We start from the raw sequence: 19,556 nt of genomic DNA on the forward strand, positions 1-19,556 counted from the left end.
TATGATCCCAAAATTAGTCACCACTTCCCAGTGACAAATTCAATGTAAATATGACAATCAATTTGTTATTCCGATTAGCTTCAAATCAAGCATTCACAACAAATTTACATGCACACATTGCCCAACGAAAATGCAATCAGTTGGTACCCCTAGCACCTAACACAACAATTGACAATTGATCAGACGCTGGACATATGGTTTTGAGTGGGCGACGGAAAATTACTTTATTTTATCAGATTACAAAGAAAATTCCGTGGAAGTGTGTAATTGCTTGTTGGTCAAAAACAGCGTAAATGAGATAAGCACATTAAAGCAGATACCTCATTTACAGAGATTAAGCACCTCAACAGACTTCTTTTTCCATTGTTCCACATTCCACAAAGGTGACAACATACGCATTGATTTGATACATACATTGTTCTCTCGTTGGGTTTACAATTACACTTGTCAGTCCATTCCTTGAGCTACTCTTGTTTAGTAATCTTATTAAAACGCTGTACATAAAGCAAAATGCCAGAAAATTTGCAATACATGAAACACGCTTCTGGCAAGTTGAAGCTGATCTCAATTTTGCTCACACTTCCGACCCTGGTTCTTGCCTACTGCAGTCATTTTTTGTCAAACTATACCAGCAATAGAGACAAGTATCGAGAGGATTTTACCAATAATGAAGTCCGGTCTTTGTGGAGAGAATGGGTATTTCTTGCCGTCACTGGAATTACTATGGTGGCATCGACAGCCAATTTTATTGGGCATCTTTATAGCCAGAAATTGTACTTGAATCGGAAGACGGCTTACGTTGTAAGAATCAATTAAGCAAAAAATTGTCAGGTAAAAAAACAGTAGAATTTTTTATTTATTTTCATGCAGGACTTCTTCTATCAATATGCGGCCGGATTATGCATGCCAGTCTCGGGAGTTTTGTACGTAATTTCTGCCGTGAAGCTGTACGAAATTAATTGCACGCGTGAGAATGATTGTCAGCAGTTTGAAGTTAAATTGGGTGCAGGGGTAGGTTTTCGTTTGGTTGGAAAATAATATTAACATTTTTTATGTAGATATTTATGACTATGAAATTATTTTAGGGAATGGCACTCATCAGCGGATTTATCTTTGCGACCTTGGGCTCGGTTGTGCTAACGAATCGCGAAGAGGTTCAAAGAGGCATCCAGTAAAAACAAGAGTGGGATTCCGAACAAATGTTGAAGACAACATGAAAACCTCACAAAATAAATTTTTATTATGAAGATTACAAATGCTAATGTAAACTTACATTTTCCAAACTTATTCATCTTTGATATACAATTTATACTAATAATAACTGCTAAGTTTGAGTTTTATATTTCCATGAATGGCTAATATATAGATTAACAATGAAAAATAACTGGGATTTTGTTTTCTTGAATGAAGGCTTCAACCCATTTCCATGTAGCTTCTTTGAACTTCAAACGTTAAAATGACATAAATTAATTTATGCTGCATGCTTAAATAAAACCGAATTAAGCTCTTAATTATTGTCAGACTTACTTGAATCCCCCGAATAATTGTATTTTCGAATGAATTCATTTGCAAAAGGATTTGCTTCATTTGTGCGACTCCATCAACTAACATGTCTAAATCATCATCGACTCCATTTTCAATTATTTCCAAAGTTTTGAGACCGCCTGTGAAAAATGTATCGAAAAATAGTAGCTTTAATGTGTTGAGATGAAATTTATTGATCATAAATGCATATCAATGTATGCACATACTTATCAACAATTTCTCGCAATTTGAAAAACACTGAATAAAATTAGACAATTGTATATCTTCAATTGAAACATCCAGTGTCAAAGATTTCAGTCCGAGTGAGTTACACGATCTTAATACTGTTCCGACGTTGGTAAACGGCACATTTTCATCAATTCCGAACTGTACAATTGTTAAGTTTTCCAAATTTGGGAATGGTGTCTTTAATCGTATAATTAATTCGGGATCGCGGACACATGAAAGATGCAGAACTTTCACCCCACTAAAGTAGCCCTTTTTCTGTATAATATTTCGTAGTAAATCGTCCAACTCACAGTGATGTAATTTTGAAATTTCTAAAGTCTCCAAAGCTGGGAGCCTCGCTGCGCAAATATCTTGCAAATTAGCCCCACAACTAAAAGCGTCCAACCTTTCATTTCTAAATTCTTTAAGATTCTTCATTTTCGGGATTTTGAAAGCAATTCTGCCAGCTTCTGTCTTTATGGGATCATCATCCATGTCATCGTCACTGGAATCGTTGTAGAGATCATCATCAAACATGTCATTTTGAACGCATAAAACTTGAAGGCGATCTTTTACTTGATCCAGCATTTTGTTTAATCCGTGGGGACCATTACAACAGGGGATTTCACTCGCTCTCATTTTACGTAAGTCGACCTTAATCCGTTTTACATTTAAATTCTGGCTGAGATCCGGATACTTTTTGCCATGATAGCAAAAGTATTTCAAGTTTGGGGTCGAATAGAGGATGCATTGTGTCATCTGGAGGAAACGAGCTTGTCCAGTCATGTCCAGTATTTTAACTGAGGTCAGTTTTGGCCAAGAGATGGCAAATTGTGACGCGGAATAAATAATTTTATCGTCGAAATTATTCATTTCATCCGTTTGCAAGCAGATTTCCAGTCTTTTCAAATTTGGGCAACGGTTTTCTACAGTTTCGTAAAGCGTTGAGATCAAGTCTTCATTGGCGAATGTTATTGTCAAGTCTTCCACGTATTGACTGAACTTATCGCAAATATGGAGCAGTCTGGATGAGGCGCCAGCAATTCGTAAAAGAGGTGGGTGTTTATCTTGATTTTTGCATCCGTATTCTATTATCCGACGTGCTAATTTCGGTTCCATTTTTAAACAGAATAATTGAAATGGGGTTCCACTGCAACAATCGACTTTCCCTGATGAATCTGAATGCCACGGGTACGGTCGTTTGTAAAGCCCAAGGCGCAAAATTGGTTGGGGAAGGGAGACTGCGATTTCATTCCATAAATGGCAAACAAGTCGTAGGTTTCTTAAAGAACCCGATCCATTTTTAAATATTTGCTGGAGTATCTTTCAAAAAATTGTGGAATGAGTTAAGTAACTTTGGATGTGCATTTACAGTAAAAAAATATATTCAATTCAAAATGTGTAGAAAACTTACGACTGGATTCTGTAGAGCTTGTCGCATTGGATAATCTTCGTCTTCGTATTCCATATTTTTCTGTGCAATTTTGAAAACCTGAAACAACACAAGGTTTTTGTTTTTTATACTGTGCAGCAGTAAAATGCCAAGTGGATAGATTGCGATACCGAGTTAGACAAATAGTTAATACAATTAGTAATTTGGACAAGTATTTACATATAAGTAGAGAGGGTCAATCAGCTGTGGTACGAATTGTGGACGATGGAGAGTTAATAATACTACCAACAAATTCTAAACCACAATGACAGACTGTCATTGACAAGTAAAAATGATGTGAAGCCAAGAGGCAAGAGACAAAGGTTTTGGTTATATCAGAGATGAGTCGGATCCTGCTTTGAGTCGGTGGACCCAACCCGACCCTGGGGGGGTTAGGCATGGGAAATTTCCCAGTCGGGTGAGTGGAGTCCGGGGTCAAGTTAGGTTAGGTTAGGCCGAGTTTCAAAACGCACAAATGCTTTCAGAAACAGAGTTGAATCTTGTAAATTTACAAGATTCACCTCTGGTTATAATTTGTATTTCACTGATCCTGAGAAAATTACTATCGGTTCGAGTGTCCACTGATGCGGGTGATTGTGAAGTGGGGATAAAATTGCATTCTCCAGCTTTTTGCATGCTCCAGCTTTTTGCATGCTGCTAAAATATATCTAATCAGGCCCGTAGCGACGGTGGAGAAACGTGGAGAGACACTCTCCAGGTCGTACGCCCCGAGGGGCCGTACCGCCGGGTTCCACAATAGAATGTACAGGATAAATCGGGGTTTCAAAGTTTTTTGGGGGAAAATTAGGCCGTACCACGGCCAAACTCTCCAGGCCGGACGAAACGTCGCTACGGGCCTGTATCTAATTATTGTTGTGTATTTATCATATTGAATGTAATATCCATACCCCGAATATTTATTTATTTATGACTTTTTCATTTCGATCACGTCGACCCCCAAACTTTGTAGCGTTGTTTATCAACACTTGTGGTTATCAAAAATTACAAAATGTTTTCAATTTTAAAAACTATTTTGGACTTTTCGCAAACATAAATATTTTTGACAATACTTCGCCATATTTTTAAAAAATACATTTTTTTCGTGATATTTGAATGTTTCAGTATTTTTTCGGGTTTTTAATGTGTTTGTTTGCATTTTTGGATTTTTGTACTTGACGCTTGTCCTTAATTTCTTAGTTTCACGATATTATATTACACTAATGTGTGCATTAAAGAAAGACATGAAATACAACATATAACACCGGTTGAAGCTGAGCGCATTTTTAGCATGCGCAAATTTTTACTCTCAGGAGGAGAGACCCTCTCAGATATCTGTATTGATGCCGTTTGCTTATTTTGGAGTACTACACGAGTCTACTAAAATCCAGAATTGGTTTGATGCCATGTCCACATTTGCGCCCGCCACACCCACTCAAAGGCGCCAAAAGCAGGAAAAAAAACAGTTTTCATGTGCTTTAAATGTCACAAAAAATCCAATATTGCTCGGATTTTTTTAATTTGCATTTTTTGTGATCCCAGATACTTGTTTGATCGTATCCAGTAGATATCTCAACTTTTTTGAAAATTTGAACTTTCTAGAATAATTCATGAGAATAATTTAGAAAATTATAAAAAAAACTCGAGATATCTACTGGATATGATCACACAAGTATCTAGAATCACAAAAATGTGAATTGGATTTTTGGTGACAGTTAAAAAACATAAAAACAAGCTTTTTTCGTGTTTTTACACCTTTGAGTGGGTGTGGCGCGCGAAAATGGGGCCATGGAATCAACCACTTCTGGGCTTTAGTAGACTCATATAGTACTCCAACATATGCAAAGGGCATCATGATCTAAGAATGACATGCAGAGGGTCTCTCCTCCCCAGAGCCATGGATTAACCCCAGCAAGTCTTATTTCTCACTTTGAGCTTCTGAATGATGATTTTAATCATTAAAGTCTAATTATCTCTGCCTAATTTATGTATGGGGTGATAAATTATAGTTGAAACTCGTCTTTTGAGTTTTTTGAGGTTGGAATAAAAATATTTTTTTATAAATAATTCGACGTTTTTTTTCAAAAATATAAAATAAATATTTCGGGCTTTATAAAAAAATATTTACCCGGGGTATGGTAATATGTCATCGTTATTTATCATCATGTAATCATCATGTGATTGATCTCACCTCGCTCGTAGCGATGGTGAGTTTATGTTGGATGGTAATTGGACTCGAAATATGTAAGGGCTCAGCTCTGATAATGAAGTGAGGTTTTGACATAGAGTTAAATAAATAGTAATATAAGCATGGGTATTGAACAGTAGTTGCGGAAGCGTCAGGACAGACGACCATGTCATGTCCCCTCGGTTATTCGTTCTGAAAAACAAATAACCATTAAACAAACAACCGATGAGAATCAATAATTTGAAGAAAACTTATTTTTTCAAGAGAAAAGAAACTTGAAATGTGCATATTAAGACATGCATATTTATCTGAGCTTTTGTGATGAAATGATGTATTTATTTATCAGTATTTAGAAAGAGTGAAAACGTTTTCATCTTCTTTCATGGATAAGTCCTCATGAGATAAGATGACTCATAATTACATAGTTTAACTAATATAACAGAAACAGTAGTACGATGTTGTGCCAGTAATTATATAAATATGTATGCACTTTTATAATCTTTGATATGCATACTCAAAGATGTATACATCACACGTATGAAAGGTCCGCGTAGTAAATAAAGAATCCATGTGCACTATGTATATAAGTACATACATTTCACATAAATCAAATGGCCACGTAGTTTTCACCACTACAAATGTCTAGATAAATACCTAAATACATTACGATAAGTTCACATCATTTCCAGCGGACGAAGTTCAGCCACGTATATAAATATATGCAAACTGGAGAATGTTTTTATACCAATACAAATAATTTACTCCAGTTTAAGACTGGTTCCTGATTCTGCAGCACTTTGTGAAATAATTCGCTCTTCTTCATCTCTGTAATTGGATACGTAGAGTATTCTTTGTATTGTGTGTATATTGGATACAAAAGCAAACACAAGGGTATAAATTGGTATGTACGAAACACTATTCAATGAATTAATGAACATTCCTTGTATGCGTTTCATTTTTTAGCAGTATTGTTTTGAACATTCCGCCACGAAATGGAGTCAACCGCAAGAAAACGTGTGAACCAGCAAATTCCCACGCATTCAAAAGATGAAAAACTTTCAACCGACATCCCATTTGGCGCTGGCGTGGATACCAGTTCAACAACTCCGAATAGTACTGAAACTTCGGAACCGAATCTGCAACCAACTTCTCCCTCAGATTCCCCTGCCCAGGAGGACAACTTACCTGTCGACATCATTACAGCAAATTACAAAGGAGTCTCCAAAGAGCGTATCAATTTCGCGGTGGCCGTCCTTGAAGGGCAGGACGACCTCGCCCGTGGTCTCTATGGCCAAATATACGGTCGCTTTATGAGAGGCTCGTACGATTGGCTGGTCATCATCTGCATGTTTTTTGGCTCTGTGATAGTTGACCGTGTCGCCATGTCGACAAATCCAAACGCATCTAATGACTGGAACAAAGTCTTTATGGGGATCACGGGATCCATCATCATCCTCGTGTCGCATGTGGATTCCTGGTGTAAAGGTTCATATCTTGGCGCCGACGCGGCGATCGGAGCAGTGTTGGGAATTCATAGCTTGATCGCCTCTATCGATACGGGGATGAGGGGAGGACCTTTAAATATCAATTTGCCTCCTTGGATGTTTCATCTGTTCATTTTTTGCTTGGTCTTTTTAGGCAAAGAATTTGTAAGTTGGCCAACGGCAATTATGGTTTTGGTCAATTTTGCTGTGTATTGTTTTATTTTGGAGCAATATTATCCTGTAATTTTTATGGTTCTGCTACTGATTTTCATTAGGGTAAGTTTTAAAAATGTGGATGGTTTTATGAGACGGCATAAGAAGGTTTGGGCATTTATGTTTTATATCTTGTTGGGTGGCGTGTTTCTGTATATATTTCTTGAATCCGGAAAATGGCAAGAAGAAATGAGACGGAAGGAGTTATGTAGTAAATTGCCATTGTTTATGAAATATGTTGCTCCTTTTTGCAAGGAGTATCAAGTTGTAAAATAAATAAACTTGTTTGGATAGGAACTTATCTGTGATAGCATAATTACCCATTACTCATAGACTGGAAGTATGAATATGAGTTCCATTTTTTGGGTTTTTGGTGAAAGATATAATTTTTATGGTTGATTAAAATCGATTGTCATGGCCACTTACTGAAGAACTAAATATGAGCGTAATAAAAGTCTGATGAATGTGTAAATTTGTCTTTTACTTCTTGCTTTCTATGCATACTAATTGTAAGTATTCATTACATAGGAGATACAGGCGGACCAACGGTAGCACATTTACACACTTCCGCGGTCACTAAGGGTAATTGCTGACTTCCCTCTAATCCAATCCGAACAAGTCCCACGGCTTCATACCTACATATATGCGTATCGATCGCTTAAAGAAGCATAAATACCAATACATATTATATTACCAAATGTATAGTTACATAAGCTAATAAGTTTGTAATCTCCTAACCGAATCCTACCAAAACTCATATCACCCACACATAAATACTTACCTACACATATTATTTGGACGAATAATGAACGTGCTTTATAAATATGTACGTATAGTGAGCATGCAACAGCACAAATGTTAAAAAGGACCTAACTTTAATATGCTCTTAAACGTGTGTGCACCACAAATATTATCTTATCAAAAAGTAAACCAATGTCAGGGAAGAATTGCAATTGTACCACCACTCTCCAAAAATTGCAGTGGACAAAACGGCTCACAACAGGAGAAGAAACGAGTCGGAATTACATCACTCTACATAAATATTTTGCCTAATTTTGCAGAAAAATGGCTGCAGGTATTTTACATATTTATCCCTATTTATCCCTATTTATTTATGCAAATGAACATTCACCCATTGTGTAATTCTTCCCAGAAATCTCAGATTTTGGCATCAACGTTAAACAACGTGTCCAGCACATCGAAGAGAAGGAATCCCATAAAGAGTCCCCTGTGAAGAGTAATGACGACTTGTTCAACACAGTCATTTCAACCCTTGACGTCAAAAAAATCTTCCCCGATGCCAAACCCGAACATGTACATCTGGCCGTCGCTGTCCTTCAAGATGACGAGGACAAGGTGAAAGAGCTCCTGGACAAAAGATACACCAAAGTCCTCACCGGGGAATACGACTGGGCGGCGATGGTATTAATGCTTATCCTCGCCTTTGCCTCCGATCTGGCCGCTTCGTACAAAAATGTTAAGCCCGGCGAGACCTCGGCGTCAGGGGAGTTCGACGCGGTCTACCTTGGCATCGCCTCCTCCATAATTATCCTCGTGTCACACGCAGATAATTACTTTAAGCACTACAAGCTTGCGATTGACGCCATGATTGGGGTTGCCTTTGGACTGCACAGACTATTAATTTCGATCCAGGAAGGACGGCAAGGTTCCACACATATCACTCTGTACGACTGGATGTTTTCAGTTTACGTTGTGTCCATCTTTTTCGTGGATAAGAAATACGTCGGACACACTGCGGCAGCAATGGTTTGTTTAAATTTGGTATTCAATTGTTTAATATTGAAGATTTTTTACCCTATCCCACTTATTGGAATTGTGTGGGCTTTAAGGAGAGGAAATTTTGAATGTGTAGACAAGTATTTAAAAAACAATGAGAATGAGATGCTAATAAAAGGGGCGGTAGGCGTGTTTATGACCGTGCTGTTTGGATATATGCTGCTCAATTCAGTAAAGTGGGACGTGTGGTTTGGTGTGGAAAGTAAGAAATGAGTCGGATGTGAACTTCACATCGTGAAGTTTATATATATTTAAGTAGAATTATTTTTTTGTGAATAAAACAATGTTTTAAACGTGGTGTGGAGAAACGTGTTGATTTATTATGCTTATCAGGTGAGCTGGATTGCACGTATTGTAAATATGAAACGGTCGCATATGTATGTGGGTTCAACAGTTCTCAGAATCCGTATACCAAAAAACAAATGCATTTATGCACAGTGTAGAAAAATTCAGTTCATAAACCTTGACGTTTTCACTCTTTTCTTTGTCATTGCAAAAATGTTTGTAGAATTTTATCAGATTTTGATAATTTTGCTAAGTATTTGATAGCATATTACATCTTCTTAATTCAGCAAAATGTACACTTTGGTACACATTCGGGGGTTAACTTAAATTTCTGAAATTTAGAATTTATATTTTTAAATTTATATTTCTTAATTTATAATACCCTTAGTACAAATTTTCTAAAATTGTATACATATATAAACAATTTGGGAATTAACAGTTCCGAATTGTCTACATTTCATCCGTAATAAGGGTATAGATGAGGCTGAGGATTAATTAGCGAATAATCCAATAAGAGTTAAAATTCTTATGTTCAGTTAGGCTGACCCTAAAAATGCAGTCTCTCACGTTTCCATCAATTACATCCAAAATTCTGCAACTAATTTTTGAACTGATGATACAAGGATGCAAAAAGATTCACGGGGTATGAAGTGAATTTGCATGGACTGTACATCATTATCTAGCATCTGCATAGTTATGTATTTGATGCCTCATCGCCACATACATACATAACATGACCGGTTTATTTACATGCACGTTTAACTTTATCATGGTCCTCATATATGTACTGGTACTCGTGATACTATAGAATATTTGATCTTATCCTGAGTTAACAACATCCCCCATTCGTTCCAATGTTCATAACCGACAAGCGATTCATCTTGCATCGTGTCTTTGTGGGAAATATTTATAATGAAATTATTTTCAGTCTTTGTTGTATCGTTTAATTTACTTAATTTTGCGATATCAGACTCTGTAATTAAGCTGAACGATAAAGATGGGAAAGGTGAGAAATAATATATTTCTGTAATTTGGCACAATAATTTTTATGGAAAAATATTTTGCAATTTTGGAACGGACAGAACTCTTCAGTAGTCACGGATCCAGTGGCGAAATAAAAAATGTGTCACCAAGGCGAGAAGATTTTCCGATTGTGTTATCATGCACAAGTTCAAGTCCAAACGGATGGAAAATAAATTTGAGTGGAGACGAGAACCAATTGGTATGCAAGTTACATAAAATCAGTGTAAATAAATAAAATGTAAATGAAGTCATAATTGAAATTTTGAGGATTATGAAAGTCCATTTGTCTTACAGAAAAATAGGGACATTAAGAGATCAACCATTTCAGATGATATAAATGGGACCCTGTACATTTCAAGGCTCACTCTGCCAAATTACACTACTTCCATTGTGGGTCGTTATGTCTGCTCATGCAACCAAAATTTAGACCGGATGGGAATACAACTTTTTCTTCAACGTACTTAACAATTTTGAAAATGAAATAATACAAAAGATAAATATATAAAGTTAATTTTGAACAACTTGAATTAAGCCGATAATCCCGACGTGTCACTGTATCTACAACCCGGATCTAGTCATGTTGTCCATCCTGTCGTGGGTGATGATGCAATTGTGCTCCCATGTCCGGTCTCCTCAGTATCGTCGGATCTCTACGTGGAGAAAATAGGGGTAAAAATACAATCAAAATTCATTTGTGATAACCAAATGGATCCTAACTTTCTAGACGTTTTACTCATCACGAGTCGACATTCCATATAATGCATCCCTCAACGGATTCGTTATTCGACCTGCCACCGGAAGTTATAAAGATCTCAACAAACATTTGGGACGTTACACCTGTTCGCAGATCCGTTTCGGGTTAGAAGCCACCATATCGGTTGAAATTACTTCTCCAATTGGTATATAAAAGAAATTTTGAAATTTTCGAGGACTTGAATTTACAGTACAAATTTGTACATATATTTTTTTGTAATGTTAGAATATGACATCCAACCAGCGTCGGAACAAATAATTGTGGAGGGATCGGAAACTATGACTGTTTCCTGTGGGGGAAATGCTCCCCTGAAACTTAGTTTATACAGTGGAGGTGAAAAAGCGCTCAATGTCACGTATTTCTATAATGGGCACGGCGATCGTTTCAGATTTAGGGGTGTGGCCTCCTACATTCCGCAAAAGAATGAGCAGGATGGAATATCTTGTACGACGGAGGGAAATGGGAAGTCAATTCATCTTTGGAAATTCGTGGCGACCGGTGAGTTTCAATTTTTGGGTGGAAATTCTAATAACAATTTATTTACATATATATGCAGGAAATTTTTAAAATTGCGATTCGATGCATACATATGTTGCAAATTTTCACCATTGTGTGATAGTCGCAAAATAAAATGAAAATTTTTAAATCCGTACAGATTACCAAGTGAAGCAAAGAATATCCTCCGACCGGAAACAAATTGAGTGCATGATATCTCCCAAAAGTAAAAATGCTGTCAAACCCTCCCTAAAATTATCTTATTGTCGGAATCACGACGAATGTTTGCTGTTCAATGAAACTGAGAATCACAACGATGCTGGAAACTTTACTATTTCATCGTGTGGAGAAGGATGCACTTCTTCTACAGTTATGAAAGTCGGTGGTTTTTGGGCGACGTGTTCCGATGGGGGTGATATCGTCAAAAAATCGCTATATTACTCAGATTTAAACCTTAATTTGTGTAAGTTTTAATTCATTAAACACACATAATTTCTGGTAAATATAACATCGTATTACTTTTACAGATAGTATGGATGAACCAAGTAAAGAAAGCCGTATGGCAGAAATTAATGGAGAATCGGAGAGCTCAGTATCTGTGAGATGGAGTCGGTTTTTCTTGCCAGAAAATGGAGAGTGGTCAATCCCAACAGATTTTGCCTGGGAAGGTAATGCATACATAAATATTGCCACATATCTAACGATAAGTAATTTTAAAATTCTGTAATTTATGAAGCAACATTTTTCTCCTTCAGAAACTCATCGCGAAGAACAAGACGGTAGTCTAAGTTCGACAATAACCATCCAACCCACTGGTCAAACCGGGTATAACGTGTCGTGGTCAGCTCTTGCATGGAATTCGGATAAATTTTCCAAAAACGACAAAGGATCGATTCAATTAAGACATGAATTCGTTCCGGAACAAGCAGAAAAACAAGTCCCTGGTGACAATATTGTCCACTGTCCTCCCCCCGAGTGTAAGTGTCCTCCAGTGTCCTGTCATGAGGTCAATGGTAAATTGCCAAATATATGCGATTATAAAATTGAGTCCAAATTTTAGAGACTAAATCTAAATTAATTGGTTCCCAGTATCAGGACAAGGTTCCGTATTGGCTTATCAAATTGCTGTCACCTTTTTTGCGGCCGGATTTATCTTTCTGCTGATATCTAAACGTTCTAAAGAGACAGAATCCCCAGAGATGAATAATGACGACTTGTTCAACACAGTCATTTCAACCCTTGACGTCAAAGATATCTTCCCCGATGCTATCCCGGAACAAGTACATCTAGCCGTCGCTCACCTTCAAGATAAAGAGGCGGAGCTGAAAGAGCTCCTGCACAAAAAATACGCCAAAGTCTTCACCGGGGATTACGACGAGCCGGCGATGCTATTAAGAATGCATATACGTTGAAAAAATCTCATAACTAAAAGACAGAGACGACGGTTGCGTCTCCTTGTGTGCCGAGAGATTTATTGCTAATGAGGGGGGGGGGGGGGGGGCGGGGCGAAGAGAGCAGCTGATTTTCATGTAAACAATGCAGGCAGTTGCATGTAAAAAGTTGCTTTGGGTTTTGAGAGTGACCGTTCCCACTCTCCAAACGGGGCATCGCGAACCAGAAAAGGAGAAAAATTTCGACTAAAACTTCTAATTTGCAGCTAATACAAAATGGATTGATTTCGTTTTGGTGGCAATAAATTCCCAAGTTTGTGCTTTACAATTGCCATGTTGCATAAATTCCATAATAAATCTCAGAGAAAAGTATTGAACTGAAACATGGACTCATATTATGTTTCAGTCCAATACTTTTCACCGAGATTTATTATGGAATTTATGCAACATGGCAATTGTAAAGCACAAACTTGGGAATTTATTGCCACCAAAACGAAATCAATCCATTTTGTATTAGCTGCAAATTAGAAGTCTTAGTGACAAAAATCATTTACATTACTGGTAAGTGGCGAGGAGAAAAAGTCAACTCGCTCACTAGGATGCCCAGACTGCTCCCTAACTCAAACTTTAATGCTTGCCCTCGTCTTTGCCTCCGATGTGGCGGCTTCGTACAAAAATGATAACTCTGGCGAGGGTGCGACGCCAGGGGAATTCGGCACGGCCTATCTGGGCATCGCCTCCTCCTTAATTATCCTCGTGTCACACGTGGATAATTTCTATAAACACTACAAGCTTGGAGTAGATGCCATAATTGGCGTTGTCTTTGGACTGCATAGGCTAGTAATTTCGATCCGAGAAGGATGGCAAGGTTCCACACATATCACGCTCGACCACTGGATGTTTTCAGTTTATGTCGTGTCGATCTTTTTCGTGGGTAAGAAATATGTCGGGCACGCTGCCGCGGTAATGGTTTATTTAAATTTGGTAGTCAATTGTTTAATATTGGAGATTCATTATCCTATCCCACTTATGGGAATTGTGTTGATTTTAATGAGAGGAAATTTTGGAAGGCCAAACAAGTTTTTGAAAAATTACCAACCCCTGCTGTTCGGCGCGGTAGGGGTTTTTATGGCCGTGCTGTTTGGATATATGATGATTAAGTCGGGAAAGTGGGAGGTGCATAGAAAATAAGGGATGAGTCGGATGTGAAGTCGATAAATAGGATTATTTTTTAGTGAATAAAACAATGGTTTAAACGTAGTCTGGAGGAACTTGTTGATTTATTGTGCTTATCAGGTATGCTGGATTGTATTGTATGATACGGTCGCATATGTAGGATCGGTGGAATGGATAATTCAACCATTCTCGGAATCTATGTACCCAAAAATGAATGCATTTATGTACAGTGTATAAAAATTCAATTCATACCCGTTTACGTTTTCACTCTCTTTACTGCCACTGCAAAAATGGTTATAGATTCATGAAATTTTGTTAGTTTTTCAAAGTACGTGGTAATATAATATTCTGAATTCAGCGCAATGTAAGTAGTACACAAATGGGGATTTAAAGTAAATTTCTGAAATTTTACCTTTTATACAGATTTTCTAAAATTGTTACATTTAGACAGTTCGAAAATTGTCGAAATCGGCATATTTAGGTCGGCTAGATACTTCATCCTTGACAAGGGTACAGATGAACATTACTTTGCTATGGATTCGATACGAGATACAAAATTCAAATTTTTATCTTGGGCTAGATTGACCTGAAAATCTCAATAAGATACACTTCCCACGTTCTCATAAATTACGTCGAAAACACTGCAGACCATTTTTGAACTCATAATAAGAAAATGTTAAAAACTCCATGGGGTTTGAAATGAATTTGTCTACACTGTATTATTTATACGATTGGTGTTTGATTATGGGATTTGATGGTTAGTAGTTGTCCACGTATTTTTCAACATGCATGTAAGTCAGGCGTTCATTTTCACCCTCGTCTGGATACAAACTTGCATATGTACGTATATATCTTATGTATGCATAGTTATGTATGTATTTGTTGCCTTATTTCCACATTAACATGACCAGTTTATTTACATGTACGTTTAAGTTAAACGGTTTAACTACGTTTAACTTTACCATAATCATCACACACATACATATGTACATACTTCACTCGTATGTAATACTCCAGAATATGTAAACTTATCCTGAGTTAACAACATCGCTCATTCGTTCCAATATTCATAACCGACAAGTGATCCGACTTCTCTCGTGTCGTTGTGGGAAATATTTATAATGAAATTGTTTTCAGTCTTTGTTGTATCTCTTAATTTAGTAAATTTTGTGATATCAGACTCTGTAATTAAGCTGTACGATAAGGATGGGAAGGGTGAGAAACAATATATTTACATATGTAATTTTGCACAATAATTTTTATGGAAAAATATTTTGCAATTTTCGAACGGACAGAACTCTTCACTAGTCAAGGATCCGGTGGCGAAGTGTCACCAAGACGGGAAGATTTTCCGATTGTGTTATCATGCACAAGTTCAAGTCCAAACGGGTGGAAAATAAATTTGAGTGGGGATGAGAACCAATTGGTACATAAACAAGTCAATTTTTTAAATAAATGCAAATAAAGAAAATGTAAATGAAGTCATAATTGGAATTTGAAGATTACGAAAATGCCTTTGTCTTACAGAAAAATGGGGACATTAAGAGATCAACCATTTCAGATGATACAAATGGAATTCTATTCACGTCACGGCTAACTCTGCCAAATTACACAAATTCCATCGTAGGTCGTTACGCTTGCTCATCTAATCATAATTCGGACCGGATCGGAATACAACTTTTTCTTCAACGTATATAACGATTTTTTATTATAAAATGAATCAGATTGCATACAAAAAGTACATAAATTTCATTGTGAATATGTAACTTGAATTAAGCCGATAATCCCGACGTGTCACTATATCTGCGACCCGGATCTAGTCATGTTGTCCAACCTATTGTGGGTGATGATGCAATTGTGCTCCCATGTCCGGTCTCCTCGATATCATCGGATCTCTTCGTGGAAAAAATGAGGGTAAAAATTCATATGTGACCAGATTCATTGGTGAAAATAAATCATGTACTCTTAATTTGTAGATGTTTACCTCGTCACGTGTCGACATTCCGTACGACGCGTCCCGCAACGGATTCGTAATCCGACCTGCCACCGGAAGATATACAGATCTCATAAAATATGTGGGTAGTTTCACCTGCTCGCAGATCGGGTTCGGGTCAGAAGACGCCATAGCGGTCGAAATTAGTTCTCCAATTGGTACATATATAAAACACGTTTTGATATATCCAAAAATTTGTGGTTTTTAAAACACAAATTTTTACATACCAAATTTTTCAATGGTAGGATATGAGGTTCACCCAGCATCCGAACAAATGATTGTGGAGGGATTGGAAACTATGACGGTTTCCTGTGGGGCAAATTTTCCCTTCAAACTTAGTTTGTATAATGGAAGGGAGAAAGCGCTTAACGTCACGTATTTCTATAATGGGATCGGAGATCGTTTCAGATTCAGAGGGTTGGCCTCCTACATTCCGGAAAAGGATGAAGAGGATGAAATATCCTGTGCGACGGAGGGAAATGGGCGGTCAGTTCACGCTTGGAAATTCGTGGCGAAAGGTAAGTTTTTATTTAGGGACGGAAATTCTAGTCAAAATCATGTAAAGCATCAACTTTGCAAATAAAATAATTAATTTTATTAGCAACATGTCGCAAATTTTTATCATTTAGGCGTAAAATAAAATGTAAACTTGTATCCTACACAGATTATCAAGTGAAGCAAAGGATATCTTCAGACCGGAAACGAATTGAGTGCATGATATCTCCCAAAAGTAAAGATGATGTCAAACCCTCCCTAAAATTATCGTATTGTCGGAATCACGACGAATGTTTGCTGTTCAATCAAACTGAAATTCACAACGATGCTGGAAACTTTATTATCTCATCGTGTGGGGAAGGATGCATTTCTGCTACATTTAATAAAGTTGGTGGTTTTTGGGCGACCTGCTCGGATGGGGGTGATATCGTCAAAAAGGCACTATTTTACTCGGATATAAACCTTAACTTATGTAAGTTTTAAGCCATTGAATATATTGATGCCATTAATGACCGCCTTAGTAACAGTAAATTTGTACGTTTACATTACCAATATTTCCAAGAAAATATTTAAATGGAAAATTAGCCTACAAATTTTTCCAAATTTACTAAATAACTGTAAGATCAAGGGCGTCTTTTTAAGTTTGTAAAATTATTTTACAAAATTTGAGAATTTTACAAAATTACCAATAACTGTCGAAATGCAACATCTTGTTATTTTTACAGATAGTATTGAGGAGCCTGTTGAAGAAAGCGGTATGGCAGAAATTAATGGCAAATCGGAGAGTTCAGTGTCTGTGAGATGGAGTCGGTTTTTCTTGCCAGAAAATGGAGAGTGGGCAATGCCAAAAGATTTTGCATGGGATGGTACGTATTACTAAATAATTGCCTATCTGACTTTAAAATTCTGTAATTTATGAAGCAGCATTTTCCTCCCTCAGAAACTAATCGCGAAGAACAAGACGGTAGTCTAAGTTCGACAATTACCATCCAACCAAATGGTCAAGCCGGGTATAACGTGTCGTGGTCAGCTTTTGGCTGGAATTTGAATAAATTTTCCAAAAACGACAAAGGATTGATTCAATTAAGCCATGAATTCGTTCCAAAACAAGCAGAAAAACAAGTCCCTGAGGATAATGTTGTCCACTGTCCTCCCCCCGAGCGTCTTCCAATATCATGTCCTGAAACCTATGATAAATTGCCAATTTGGTTCACAGTTTTAGGCCCAGATTCCGTATGGATTTATCCAATTGCTCTAACATTTTTTGCGGCCGGATTTATCGTTCTACTTGTGTCCAAACTTTTTGAAAATAAATCATTTCCTGAAGATGCGCACCTTCGAAATGGGGTGGAGAAAGTTTATCAAGAGAGGACAGGAAGTGACACGGATTTTACGCCACAGGAAACTGATTTAATTGATACGAGTTATCACAATGGAACTACAGATGACAACTCGTCCACGTCAACTCCTACATTCAGCAGACAGTCAACTTTTCAACAAAATCCCCGTTCCAGCCAAAATATCGTGTCCCCATCGCAGTCCCAGATGTCACAAGATGTGCAAATGTTCCATCACGAAGTTAGCGATCAAAGTAACACTAACTTTACCAGGCAACATTTGCCTTCTACAGATTTGGAATCAGAAAAATTACCACCTCCAACGGCAAACGCCAGTAATGGGTAAGATCATGTACATACTTATCTTCCGTGATTATGCGTTTTCCATGTTGCGATTACATGCAATATACAAAATTTTTATTGATGTCATTCTCCTGTCAGAATAGGGACAAATTTGCGTCCAGTCGATTCACTTCAAAAAGAAAGAGCCCTCCGCACCCCAAGGAAGGAGTTAGGAAAAAGCAAGTCGCTGCCGTAGCAAGGGGGAGGAGGAAACGTTCCCAATGTAAAAAAGAAGACCACCACGGCGAAGAAGAAGGTGTCACCGAAAGTAAAAAGTTTAAGCGTGCCGATGAAAGCTAAGATTAAAAAAATGATTCAATTATTCTTACTTATTTTTGTACAATTCAATTCAATACGAAATTTTTACTTACTTTGAGTACTTTTACATCTAGCGACAGTATGTATACATGCCACTAGCAAATGTAAATATGTAAAAAACAAAAAAAAATATGAATCACATTATTTTTATTTTTTGAACGAATTCTTATACTGGTTTTCTTTAATTTATGTTAAATTTACAAATGTGGGATATATCATTTTTGTGGCGAATCTGAAATGTGTAAATTGCGAGCTAAAATATTTATTTATGGGACTAAATTTATTGGTACGATTTTTGGTGGAAATTTATCCACATACATAATACGTGAGATAAACACATATATTTAATGGTGCTATTAATACCGTATTTGCATATCTGTACAATGCGAATGTGATTATCCAAGACACACAAATACAGGATATTGACAACGTTACATTAGAAAATTAAACTAAATACGATTTATATACACATTTAATTTATTTCGTAAGACGTAAAACTTTTTCTGTTTGTTGTACAAATGTATGTGGAGTATGTACTTTTCGTACGGATGTATTTATACATATATGCAGGTGGGAATTGTTGTCGGACTCGAATTTTAATATTACCAAATTTATGGGGGTGGGGCAAATGTATTTTTAAAGGAGGATGTTAAAGACATAATCCAGGTATTTATTTGTTGCTCGTACAAGAGAGATTTTGACTGTCGTTTTTATGTATTCATAATTCTTGTCATTATAAGATAAGTATAGTATTGAATGCAAAATTAATGAACTGAAGTACACCCAGAATTAAACGAATACTATTGACTATACTGCAAAATTGTCACTATAATACACGTGTCTGGCTGATGATTTACGTATGCGCAAATATATAGGTGCATAATTGCATGCATTATTAATTGTGTCCACGTACATACATACCTATGTACTTAAACTTACCCCTTAATTTTCCAACAACTTTTCATAAATTTCACATATTTCTGTAATTTATTTATTTCCGTGCGTATTACCGTCTCAAAATTTTCTGAATTCAATGGTGCATATATAAATATTAATTGGATTTGTACTGTTTTGTGTTAATGAT

The 19,556-nt window shown here is 36.9% G+C and overlaps 6 protein-coding genes across 9 annotated transcripts; 5 read left to right on the forward strand and 1 right to left on the reverse strand.

The window, feature by feature from the left end:
• The first annotated feature begins 111 nt into the window (after nt 1–111).
• On the forward strand, nt 112–1,526 carry LOC110849685. The gene is made up of 3 exons (XM_022097120.2): nt 112–801; nt 871–1,011; nt 1,086–1,526. Exons 1-3 carry the CDS (start codon nt 511–513, stop codon nt 1,173–1,175), a joined length of 522 nt encoding a protein of 173 aa, XP_021952812.1. The 5' UTR covers nt 112–510; the 3' UTR covers nt 1,176–1,526.
• Nucleotides 1,219–3,518, reverse strand: LOC110849684. Its single transcript, XM_022097118.2, has 5 exons — nt 3,365–3,518; nt 3,167–3,244; nt 1,752–3,075; nt 1,528–1,664; nt 1,219–1,442 (listed from the first exon to the last, which is right to left on the reverse strand). The coding sequence occupies exons 2-5, from the start codon at nt 3,218–3,220 to the stop codon at nt 1,368–1,370; spliced, it is 1,590 nt and encodes a 529-aa protein (XP_021952810.1). The 5' UTR covers nt 3,221–3,244; nt 3,365–3,518; the 3' UTR covers nt 1,219–1,367.
• Nucleotides 3,519–6,048: 2,530 nt separating this feature from the next.
• Nucleotides 6,049–7,538, forward strand: LOC110849957. Of its 2 annotated transcripts, none has more exons than XM_022097440.2 (2): nt 6,049–6,270; nt 6,333–7,538. In XM_022097440.2, the coding sequence occupies exon 2, from the start codon at nt 6,362–6,364 to the stop codon at nt 7,340–7,342; it is 981 nt and encodes a 326-aa protein (XP_021953132.1). In that variant the 5' UTR covers nt 6,049–6,270; nt 6,333–6,361; the 3' UTR covers nt 7,343–7,538. The 2 variants fall into 2 exon arrangements, with proteins under 2 accessions (XP_021953132.1, XP_021953131.1); XM_022097439.2 differs by having other exon boundaries at nt 6,336–7,538.
• A 450-nt stretch (nt 7,539–7,988) lies between these two features.
• Nucleotides 7,989–9,160, forward strand: LOC110849823. Its single transcript, XM_022097277.2, has 2 exons — nt 7,989–8,141; nt 8,220–9,160. The coding sequence occupies exons 1-2, from the start codon at nt 8,132–8,134 to the stop codon at nt 9,074–9,076; spliced, it is 867 nt and encodes a 288-aa protein (XP_021952969.1). The 5' UTR covers nt 7,989–8,131; the 3' UTR covers nt 9,077–9,160.
• Nucleotides 9,161–9,993: 833 nt separating this feature from the next.
• LOC110850357 lies at nt 9,994–12,912 on the forward strand. Of its 2 annotated transcripts, none has more exons than XM_022097792.2 (10): nt 9,994–10,154; nt 10,231–10,370; nt 10,466–10,628; nt 10,704–10,840; nt 10,896–11,070; nt 11,151–11,423; nt 11,581–11,883; nt 11,948–12,088; nt 12,176–12,433; nt 12,510–12,912. In XM_022097792.2, the coding sequence occupies exons 1-10, from the start codon at nt 10,061–10,063 to the stop codon at nt 12,830–12,832; spliced, it is 2,007 nt and encodes a 668-aa protein (XP_021953484.1). In that variant the 5' UTR covers nt 9,994–10,060; the 3' UTR covers nt 12,833–12,912. The 2 variants fall into 2 exon arrangements, with proteins under 2 accessions (XP_021953484.1, XP_035707742.1); XM_035851849.1 differs by having other exon boundaries at nt 12,176–12,397.
• A 2,019-nt stretch (nt 12,913–14,931) lies between these two features.
• LOC110849971 lies at nt 14,932–19,292 on the forward strand. 2 transcript variants are annotated; one of them, XM_022097454.2, is made up of 10 exons: nt 14,932–15,202; nt 15,283–15,413; nt 15,515–15,677; nt 15,765–15,901; nt 15,964–16,138; nt 16,226–16,498; nt 16,645–16,947; nt 17,201–17,341; nt 17,416–18,154; nt 18,259–19,292. In XM_022097454.2, exons 1-10 carry the CDS (start codon nt 15,109–15,111, stop codon nt 18,452–18,454), a joined length of 2,352 nt encoding a protein of 783 aa, XP_021953146.1. In that variant the 5' UTR covers nt 14,932–15,108; the 3' UTR covers nt 18,455–19,292. The 2 variants fall into 2 exon arrangements, with proteins under 2 accessions (XP_021953146.1, XP_021953147.1); XM_022097455.2 differs by having other exon boundaries at nt 14,934–15,202; nt 18,254–19,292.
• Nucleotides 19,293–19,556: the final 264 nt, after the last annotated feature.

This window comes from Folsomia candida, unplaced genomic scaffold (assembly GCF_002217175.1).
Source record: "Folsomia candida strain VU population unplaced genomic scaffold, ASM221717v1 Fcan01_Sc005, whole genome shotgun sequence".
Classification (NCBI taxonomy): Eukaryota; Metazoa; Arthropoda; class Collembola; order Entomobryomorpha; family Isotomidae; genus Folsomia; species Folsomia candida.

What these genes read in the sequence shown, in the direction of transcription:
- LOC110850357 (XM_022097792.2), top strand. Translation starts at nt 10,061, where the DNA reads ATGAAATTATTTTCAGTCTTTGTTGTATCGTTTAATTTACTTAATTTT. An exon ending in GTGGAGACGAGAACCAATTG is followed by an intron (nt 10,371 to 10,465) that starts GTATGCAAGTTA and finishes TTTGTCTTACAG; the next exon opens with AAAAATAGGGACATTAAGAG. An exon ending in TGAAATTACTTCTCCAATTG is followed by an intron (nt 11,071 to 11,150) that starts GTATATAAAAGA and finishes TTGTAATGTTAG; the next exon opens with AATATGACATCCAACCAGCG.
- LOC110849684 (XM_022097118.2), bottom strand. Translation starts at nt 3,220, where the DNA reads ATGGAATACGAAGACGAAGATTATCCAATGCGACAAGCTCTACAGAAT. An exon ending in TTGCGAGAAATTGTTGATAA is followed by an intron (nt 1,665 to 1,751) that starts GTATGTGCATAC and finishes CATTTTTCACAG; the next exon opens with GCGGTCTCAAAACTTTGGAA. An exon ending in CAATTATTCGGGGGATTCAA is followed by an intron (nt 1,443 to 1,527) that starts GTAAGTCTGACA and finishes TAACGTTTGAAG; the next exon opens with TTCAAAGAAGCTACATGGAA.
- LOC110849957 (XM_022097440.2), top strand. Translation starts at nt 6,362, where the DNA reads ATGGAGTCAACCGCAAGAAAACGTGTGAACCAGCAAATTCCCACGCAT.
- LOC110849971 (XM_022097454.2), top strand. Translation starts at nt 15,109, where the DNA reads ATGAAATTGTTTTCAGTCTTTGTTGTATCTCTTAATTTAGTAAATTTT. An exon ending in TCTTCGTGGAAAAAATGAGG is followed by an intron (nt 15,902 to 15,963) that starts GTAAAAATTCAT and finishes CTTAATTTGTAG; the next exon opens with ATGTTTACCTCGTCACGTGT. An exon ending in ACGGCAAACGCCAGTAATGG is followed by an intron (nt 18,155 to 18,258) that starts GTAAGATCATGT and finishes CTGTCAGAATAG; the next exon opens with GGACAAATTTGCGTCCAGTC.
- LOC110849685 (XM_022097120.2), top strand. Translation starts at nt 511, where the DNA reads ATGCCAGAAAATTTGCAATACATGAAACACGCTTCTGGCAAGTTGAAG. An exon ending in ATCGGAAGACGGCTTACGTT is followed by an intron (nt 802 to 870) that starts GTAAGAATCAAT and finishes ATTTTCATGCAG; the next exon opens with GACTTCTTCTATCAATATGC. An exon ending in AAGTTAAATTGGGTGCAGGG is followed by an intron (nt 1,012 to 1,085) that starts GTAGGTTTTCGT and finishes AAATTATTTTAG; the next exon opens with GGAATGGCACTCATCAGCGG.